Source organism: Eurytemora carolleeae, unplaced genomic scaffold, assembly GCF_000591075.1.
Source record: "Eurytemora carolleeae unplaced genomic scaffold, Eaff_2.0 scaffold4, whole genome shotgun sequence".
Lineage (NCBI taxonomy): Eukaryota > Metazoa > Arthropoda > Copepoda > Calanoida > Temoridae > Eurytemora > Eurytemora carolleeae.
In genome coordinates this window covers 808,834-818,555 of record NW_019396191.1, presented here as the reverse complement: position 1 = coordinate 818,555, position 9,722 = coordinate 808,834, and the positions used below count along the sequence as shown (strand labels likewise).

The 9,722-nt window shown below is 33.7% G+C and overlaps 1 protein-coding gene across 1 annotated transcript in view; it reads left to right on the top strand.

The window, feature by feature from the left end:
- The window catches only part of LOC111697754 (uncharacterized), a 16,951-nt gene extending 8,133 nt beyond the window's left edge, over nt 1–8,818 (top strand). The window contains exons 2-6 of the mRNA XM_023467859.1: nt 1,716–1,887; nt 5,746–5,807; nt 5,956–6,115; nt 6,207–6,711; nt 8,172–8,818. Coding sequence (XP_023323627.1) covers nt 1,716–1,887; nt 5,746–5,807; nt 5,956–6,115; nt 6,207–6,711; nt 8,172–8,183 — 911 coding nt within the window. The 3' untranslated portion in view covers nt 8,184–8,818. The remainder of the gene's footprint in view (nt 1–1,715; nt 1,888–5,745; nt 5,808–5,955; nt 6,116–6,206; nt 6,712–8,171) is intronic.
- The last annotated feature ends 904 nt before the right edge of the window (nt 8,819–9,722 follow it).

Sequence of the window (9,722 nt, the reverse complement as noted above, 5' to 3'; positions counted from 1 at the left end):
TGGGAGAAGGTAGACAGGTGGGGGGGGGGGTTGCATAACAGCTGGCACAATTTGACCGCTAGCCCTGTACACTACATAGCTCTCTGACCCTTTGTATTAAACATCTGCTCGTGAAGGAAGGGGAGGGGGAGGTATAACCCCTTCTAAACTCTTATACATGTTGAATTGAATAAATTTTTATGAAATTTGTATGTTTTTAAGAGTAGATAATTGATAATAGATTGATGAACAGTAGAACCAAAGGTTGAAGACAAGTTACCGGAACAAGAACAGAGACCTTTCCGCCCAACTTCCGCTCACTTCTGGCAATACGCGCATAGAAAGAGCTCTCTTCGCTTCCAGGGATACCTAGCGCGCTTCCAGGGATAGTTTACGCGCTTTCAGGACAAAAGAGAGCACGTATTAGATCAAAAACAAAGACATGAGGATATATCGGATATATGGATAGATAGATAGAAGGATATATAGATTGTTAGACAGATAAACAGTTAGATGTACAGTTTGATGAATAGATAACAAGATTGATCCCTTCCTATATGTTTATTGTATATTAAATTCATACTCTTAACGATCGATAGATTTTCTATTACGGTAATTAGATAAATAAATCTATTTATTCAAATCATGGAAAAAGTATACAGATAGAAAGATAGACAGACTGATAGACAGAGAGATAATCAGATAGATAGATAGATAGATAGATAGATAGATAGATAGATATGTAGATAGATAGATAGATAGATAGATAGATAGATAGATAGATAGATAGATAGATAGATAGATAGATAGATAGATAGANAAGAGGGTGATATATTTACGGAAGCTGGGATGTCCGGAAACAAAGAAAAAGTTGGGACAATAATTTAATTTTGGCATCGCGTGATTTGCAATAAACAGGAAAAATGGTCTAATTTTTTTCTTTGTTAAAAAAACGCTCGTGAAACATTTATTGATTTACTGAGAGCCCGGGGGGGGGAAGGGGGGAGGGGTTAAATTTGCCATTTTTGTTTAGAACCATGGAATGCCGTGCTAATTATTTCTAAGATGTACTACGATACCGACACTAGTTTACAGGAAACACTTTCGCACTTGCAATTCTTATCTTTGCATTTCTTTATTTCAGCGTTCAATTTACTTTATTAAGATATTTGCCGCGCTGAACCGTTTCATAAGATTTGGACAATTTCTAAAATTTAAAAATTTTAAATATTTGTATTTCTTATTGTTGTCCTTTATATATAATGTGTATGTTTAAATACACACACTTAATTATAATTTACGGTTGATACACCCCGGGGTTGGTTGAAAATGTCCTGTCATGAATATATTATTCGTAGATATCCTTGCACACTAAATAATCTTTGAAAACATAATGATATAATGATGTTTTCTAATAATGATACAAATAATATCAATAATAAAAACAATAATAATGAAAAACATGATCTGAATAATCTATTATGGCTGAAGGTATTAAATAATCACGCACCTCTGCCTCTTTAGTAAAAGTAAATTCAACCTATATGAAGCATAAAGTCTGACCGCGTCAACCTTGTTGCACCGGCTAGTCCTGTCCATAGAGCTATGAACAGTACAAACTGGGACCGGAAAGGTTGACCCGGCTCGGAAATTCATATGTACTACGGCTACCCTTGTAATGATAATAATAATGAGATGATGATAATAATTCTTAATAATAATAATATTTCTTTCAGATGCCTGTTCCTCCCGGTCTACGCCGAAACCCCGTCCGCCGTCTCCAACTATGCGCCCCAACATCACGTTCCAAACCTACGCCTGTCCGCCGGCATACGCCGCCTGGTATTGTCTAAACGGCGCAACATGTTTCACAGTCAAAATCGGCATTTCCATTCTCTACAATTGCGAGTAAGTATATTTATTATCGTACAGGAACTGAAAACTTGCCACAAAATCTAATCCATTTCTTTGTAACCTGATTGAGTAAACTACACATATTTGATCTTTTAGAATTCATAGTTTAGAATATAAAAGGTTGAAAAGCAGAGTTTGAGGCAAATAATTAGTTTCGTAGTTCCTTGGCTGCTGAAATTTTTTCATTTAACTTGTTTTAAACTAGAGAAAGGGGGGAAACTAAAAAATTATTTATTGAATTTTTGATCTATGCAATTATATATTCTGCAGAGACAGAAAGTCTGACAAATTTTTCTTAAATATTAAAACTGCACTTATCCTTCTAACCGGCTTTAATCAAATATAATTTAAATTCAGGCATTTATAAAGTATGCCTGTGAATTATGATAATTATTCTCTATACACGGTAACGTTAATGAAAAGTAACAAAACTAGAAAATAAAGTTTAAATCTAGCGTTTCATATTTTTAGAAGTATAACACATTTTATATTATTTATATTATATTTTATATATATATTTATTGGAAAAGCAAAACAAATAAAAAAATTTTGAAGGACATTATGAAAATAATCAAAGTTGCATTTTACAATTAACATATTTTATTCAAATAAATGATTTTGACAGAAACCAAATGATTAAATATTTTGAATCCCCGTTTATAAAGGTTTAAGAATAAAATGATTTAATTAAAAGTTTGCTCATTTGGGTGCGAGGTTTTTTGTCGTTATAGATCAATTAGAAATTAGAAAACTTTTATAGATTTCTCTTCTTAAAGGAATTGAATATTTGATTACCTTAAAGGAATTGTAAAAAAATCAAAATTTTTGATATTCACTTGTTGCAAAAATTGGGCACACTATTTTCGTCATACCATCACAAAAAAAATTAAAGGATACAACTAGATAATTAGATATATTAATATCTAGTTTCTTAAATTTCGTAGATCCGCTCTTTAATAATACAAAAGGACAACAATGGAACACGAATAGTTTGCTAAAATGAAATATATTTTTTTAAATACTTTACAAAAAGGGTGCCCAAAAACTAATGTTTTATAATAAGTTGTTATGTGTGTGTTTTTTTTCATGTTATACCTAAAATAACCTTAAAGATAAATATTTCAAAAGCTATCAGTTTTTTTAACATAACACTACTTAAAATATTTTAACTTTTTGTGAACTCCCTGTATCGTGATATTATTCAATTAATGTATAATCAGACGCGGCATGCACGCAAACTTTACTTTTATTTGTCACACAAATATTTTCAACACAATTTCCTGCGTGGACATTTTTCGCGCTTTTTTTCCTCCTCGCGAAATGTGCCAAGTGTCCGTAACGATTTGTACTTGGTTGCAATAATTTATCCCCCCCCCCCCCCCGTGGAGATTATCAAAACTACAATATTTGCATACAGACGCCTTGCATAAAGTTTGCAAATGTTCACAACTTGCAAAAATAGATTCAATTTATTTTTCAACGTCAACGGCTTCAATGTACAATTTAACTTTAACCCCTGCCCCCCCCCCCGGCCATGTTTTCCTTGCACCCTGTAATATATCCATACACCACAAACATTTTCAAATATTTTCAATATTTTCAAGTGGTTTTGTTCTTGTTAACCATAACTGTGTGTGTGTGGGGAAAATACAAAACCATATTCTTTTACATTTTGCTTGTGTCCTAACATACTAGCTTATGTCCTAACATACTAGCTTATGTCCTAACATACTAGCTTGTGTCCTAACATGCAAACTTGTGTCCTGACATACTAGCTTAATTGTGTCCTAACTTACTATCCTGTGTCCTTACATATTAGCTTGTGTCATGCCCTGCCATACTAGCTTCTGTATCAACATACTAGCATGCGTCATAACATACTAGCTTATTTCCTAAAATACTAGATGGTGTGTGTCCAAAATTACTAGCTATGTGTCCAAAAAACTAGCTCTTGACCTGAAAAACGTAGCTTGTGTACTAAAATTCGCATCTTAACTTAACTCACTAACTCACCCAGTCCTTATCTTTCTCATTCACTCTTTTCCTCCATCCAACCCCCCCCCCCCTTGTTTGAGATTGTGTGTATATGTGTGAGTAAAATCGTCCAGATTAGTAAGGTAACGTGACATAGAGCCCCCCTCCTAGATTATCTAGCCTGGGTAACGCCCTCGCTAGGCTAGGGGNGTAGACCCTTTCTCTTAACTACAATAAATGTCTGACTATATAAGAGAAATATAAGGTTTATATAGTTGTTTATTTTGTTTTGAAGTATTATTGGTTACGCCACATAATCCTGATTGATGAAACTGCTAGATAAAGATTCTATAGGTCTAACTAAGACTGGTATCGAAATATTTTTTCGGCCATTTTGATTTTTTAGTCTTAATTATGCAGAAATGAGAAAATGTACCAGTTTTGAAGCTTAAAGTTAGTTAATCTCCAGCTTACAATTATTTATCTGGAGAATGTTATTATTGATCAAACAATTAAAAAAATTTTTAAAATGGTTTTGATGGGCGCCGCGGTACTATTCAAATATTAATAACAATAGATCATGCCACCCAACATGTCTTTTCTATTTATAGATGGTATTCAGGAACTATAATTCGGATGAGCGTATTAAATTCTTAACACTGTCATATCTCAATCCCTTCGAAAGATAAACATTTTGTTTCACAATAAATTAGTCACCCGACCCACCAACCCCCATCTTCAATTCTTAAATTCCCAATTTTATTGAATTATAAAATTCTTTAGCGGATTTGAAAGGGGTGAAGCCCATGTGGGGTGTTTTATTTCTGAAGATTTATAATTTAGTTTTTCAGATTTTAAATTTTTTAAGTCTCCATAGAATATTAAGAAGATTTTAAAAATGTAAAAAAAATCTCTACTAAATTGAAAATGTATCGACACCCCGGACCACCCTGTTGACATCTATATACCGTGGTTTATTATTCTTCAACTCAGCAAGTCTTGTCAACGTTAACAATTTCTAATCCCCAGCCCCCTCTCTCTCTCTCCCTTTCTCCCCCTTCACCATTCTTCATTTATATTATTCTAGACGCCTCCATTTTCTTTGAAAATAAACTATAAAGAGCCCTTTTAACCCGCCGAGTGTATTTTTAACCCGCCGAGTGTATTTTTTCTTTTTATTATTTACTGCAGCATAATTGCATGCTAATCGGTGTGCTAAACCCACTTAAACCCGTCAAATGTAAATATATAAGGCTTTTAATTGTCGCCCAGTTCATGCACATTATGTTTTATAATGATTTATTTCATAAACTTGAATTTAATTTGTTTCTCTTTTATTGTTATTTCTTCTAGTTGTCGAAGACTAAGAGTGCAGAAACAAAACAGCAAATATTATTGTTAAAATCAATTCTTCGATTTCCGGTGGCTTTTGTCTTGTAACCTTTCCTAGAAAAAATGAGGAAAATCTTTTTTATTGGCAATTTCAAACAGACACTTTTTTCCTGGGTTTTGCATGATGAAGTTTAAAGGATCACGATAAACAATTTAGAGCAGTCAAAATTAGTAACGCCTTCTGATTTTAGAACCCCCCTCCCCCCGCCCCTTTAAAAATCTGTACCATGATTAAAAAGGGTGGTGGGGGGATGGGTTTTGATACCATTTGTGGGAACTGACTTTAATGATACGATTCTTCCAAAACTGGACAAATCTTTTTTAGAATATCTCTAAGATAAACTCAAGTTAATTAATAAATTCACGCAACTATCAAGCAGGTTCAAAATTAAGGAAATCCTAAATATTCTTCTCACAAGTATTCACTTCACACTTGTCAGCCAAAACAATCAAAAACGATATGACATAAAAATGTGTGTATTTTAGATGTGCAGACGGATTTATGGGACAACGATGCGAGTTTAAAGATCTGGATGGATCTTATCTACGTAAGTTTTCATTTTATTTTCTCATTTGTCTTTTTCTTCTTAATTCTTATTCTTATCTTTCAACATTTTGTCATTAAACCATCCAAGTTTGGTTTGACTTTGATCCGTTAATGATCTTTGTTATCACTTTAATTGTTTTTTTTTTCAGCGACCAGAGAGAGATTAAAGATGGCGGTCACGTCTGTGCGCGCTGCCGCGTCCAGTGCTCCAATTGGACTTGTTATCATAGTCGTCTTCGTTATTCTGGCTGCAGTGGTCTTCACGAAAAGGAGAACAAGGGCTAAACTGAAGAGGATAGAGCTAGAGAGGTATAGTTAATTATACCTTTTAATCTGATCTTAGAAGTATAAATGTAAACAGAAATAAAGCATATTAATTTTTTATTCTTTTTTTTTCAAGGAGTGAATATTCAGAGGAAGGAGACACTAGTTTTGAAAGCACAGATTTCTCCACAGATCTATCTGCAGATTCTTCCCAAGAAAGGTTTTGGAAAGAAACCGAATCTTCGCCTCCTGCCTCCGCCCCGACACCAACCAGATCAAATAACAACAACTCGCCGCCAAGCCCGAGAGCTTCTTGCTCTTTAACGCCAAAATTCACCAAAATATATACCAGCCATCCGGCAGCCGCCGATCAGTCAACAAAAGTATCATCCAAGTCATATTTAGAGTCACCAAAACAGTTAGCTAACCTATCACCAATCGGTGATGTTCACCATAGAGCTTTTAGACCAGTATATTTGCCACGGGAAAGCCCGCGAAACTCCATTTTTGAAAACTCCCGATTAGAAAATCTACGAACACGGTTTTTGGAAAATCCACGAAGCGTGTTTGGCGGAAAGGAGAGCCAGGCTGTGATGAACAATACACTCTCTTATAAAGTAGAATCCAGCTGGAGAAATCAGGTATATACTATGTATACACAACATCAACATTAATAATTCTTGTTCAACTGTCAACATATTAATATTTAATACACAATATCTCTTGTCCTGACAGCTGATAAATATATTTGGTGTTGGATCTTTATTGATTACCAGAAGTAGTTGTTGACGATCCAATTAGTTCTGTCCTTGTAGTTATCTACCCTTTGCATTTCTTTACACAGTCCTTCATTCATCAACTCAACTACAGATTACATTGATAGGACAACATTTCTTTATACAGTCCTTTAATCATCCACTAAACCACAGATTAAATTGATAGGACATTAATAGCCCCTCCCCTTAAACCCCATTGCAATGAATTCTTTTTTTCCCTCGAGTTTTGGCTTGATTTTGATGATAGCCTAAACTTTAAAAAACTTTTCTCACGAGTTAATGATATATTATTTCTGGTTTTATTGGTAAAAGCCAACGTGTGTAGAATTCCATTGCACAAATTGTACATAGAATGTATATTGTGTAATGTTCTAGGTTCATTGTGTAATGTACATTGTACAACGTTAATTGTGTTATGTACATTGTACAACTGTAATTGTGTTATGTACATTGTGCAACGTTAATTGTGTTATGTACATTGTAGAACGTTAATTGCGTTATGTGCATTTTACACCGTTAATTGTGTTATGTATATTGTAGAACGTTAATTGTGTTATGCACATTGTAGAACGTTAATTTTGTTATGTACATTGTACAACATTAATTGTGTTATGTACATTTACAACGTTAATTGTGTTATGTACATTGTACAACGTTAATGGTGTTATGTAAATTTCACAACGTTAATTTTTGTTATGTACATTGTACAGCGATAATTGTGTTATGTTCTAGATAAATTATTCAGTTTGTGACTTGTAAAACATAACTGTTATGCAACGATATTGCTAAACTTAAAAGGAATTGAGCCTTTGCCACAAACTCTGATTTTTTTATCCCAATATCTTTGCGGCCCAATATCATAGACCTTAGATATTTCAAACTGAATTTTGTAAGATTAAATAAGCTAAAAGTTTAAAAAATTAATGGTTTACACCACCAGGTATAGGGATAAGAACATTAATGGTTTACACCACCAGGTATAGGGATAAGAACATTCGAGCTTGTGCATGAAAAATAACTTCAATTCCTTAATGTAAATGAACGTAAGTTGTGTACAATGTACAAATGTACATAACATGCATATTACATACATGCATGATGATAGATAGATCAAATCACGTATAGGCCGTCAAACAGTTCTAAACTTTGTCACGTTTCTTAAACCTTTCCACCAAGTCATCGTGCAAAATTCCCCTCCCCTTATACCTCCTTCTTTTTATGTTGCCCTGTTGTATGAGGTTAAAGCCCAGTTAATGGCATAAAACAGTGGTGGACTGTACACCAAATAATTCCCGTCATCAGCTATAAATTTTTAATATTTTTAGGTGGAAATCTAGTCTGGACATTAGAGAGCTATTCAAGTTGGAGTTTGGAAGATAGATAGATAGCTAGTGATCTAGAAAGCCAGCCAACTAGCTTGACCCAAACACTGGAAATTTTGATCTCAGCACCTATAAGAGGCTCCACTGGATCTCTTAAAGCTTATGAAAATGTGAACATATGTAATTCATGATATAAAACCAAGATGGAAAACATCAAATACCATCAATTGTTACTTTATGCTTATATTTAAAATCCTTAATTATATTCTGTTAATTTGTTAGATAGATAGATAGATTAACTAACATTTTTATCTTCATTAAAATTCACAAACATAGTTCCTTAAACAACTTGGCAATTTTTCATATCAGTTCCTTTTTAATAATCTTTATGAAAGCATGTGATAGCGCCATTTAATTTATATATCTGCTAGCCCCCCTCCCCCCTCTATAATTGTTAGTACCCCCTGTTCCAACCAATATATCAAGTAATTTGTGGATTTTAGTAGGAACAGCATTTTTCATTGCAGGGCCGGGCTTTGGTTTGGATCGGGGGTGGGGGTCATAGGGGGGTTGTTATGTTATTAAGATAGCACACAAAACAGTAGTTTTTATATACAGTATATAATGTAAAATATATAGAATTAAACTTATATTATCAAATATTAAATTTGAGAGAGAAAAATATAAGAAGAGATCTTTTTGAAATTTCGATTAAATTATTATTATTATTAAATTTTGTTCATAAAACAAATGTCAAAGTAGAATAGTAAACACACAACCTTTAAGAAATGTCATGAACAAATGTCTACATAGAAGAAACCACAGCAATAATGCATTAGATGTTACATAATTTTATTAATGTATAGAACAAGTTAGTTCCAGTTCTAGTGTTCTAGTACGTGTATAGAACAAGATAGTTCTATTAGGTGTGTAATCGTTTTTAGCCAGAACCAGAGAAAAGAGTGTACATAGATCTATTGAAGGCTAGAGTTTGCTGTAGTTTTTGGACTAAAGGGTTCGTTGTGTACAACTGGAGTACATGACTAATTTACAGAAATCCAAGGAAAATTGAATAGAAGGAGGGGGCGATAGGGTGTCTGTACACTTTGCTGTGACGTTTTTGGACTGCTGAAGATCCTAGTTTTTGCGTAACAACAATAACAAAGGCAACAGATCTAATTTAACACAAACATGAGTTAGTATACGGGGATGCCAGATGTCTGTTTATCATTTGTGTTATTGTTTACAATCTTTTTATTGTTGTTACGCAAAAACTAGTTCTTCAGCAGTCCAAAAACGCCACAGCAAAGTGTACGGACACCCTATCGCCCCCTCCTTGTATTCAATTCTCCTTGCGGAAATCTATGTATACATAATATTGTAATTTCTGCTTGTCTGTTTGTTTGTCAGATCATAACTTCTGAACTCCGTGACCGATTTTCCTCAAATTTTGAGTGGGGAACTCGGGAGAACTTAGTTCTTAGTTTGGTTTTGAGATTCTAAGTTGAGTGGGTATTTATGAGGAAAAATAGCTAAAATCATAATTTACGATCA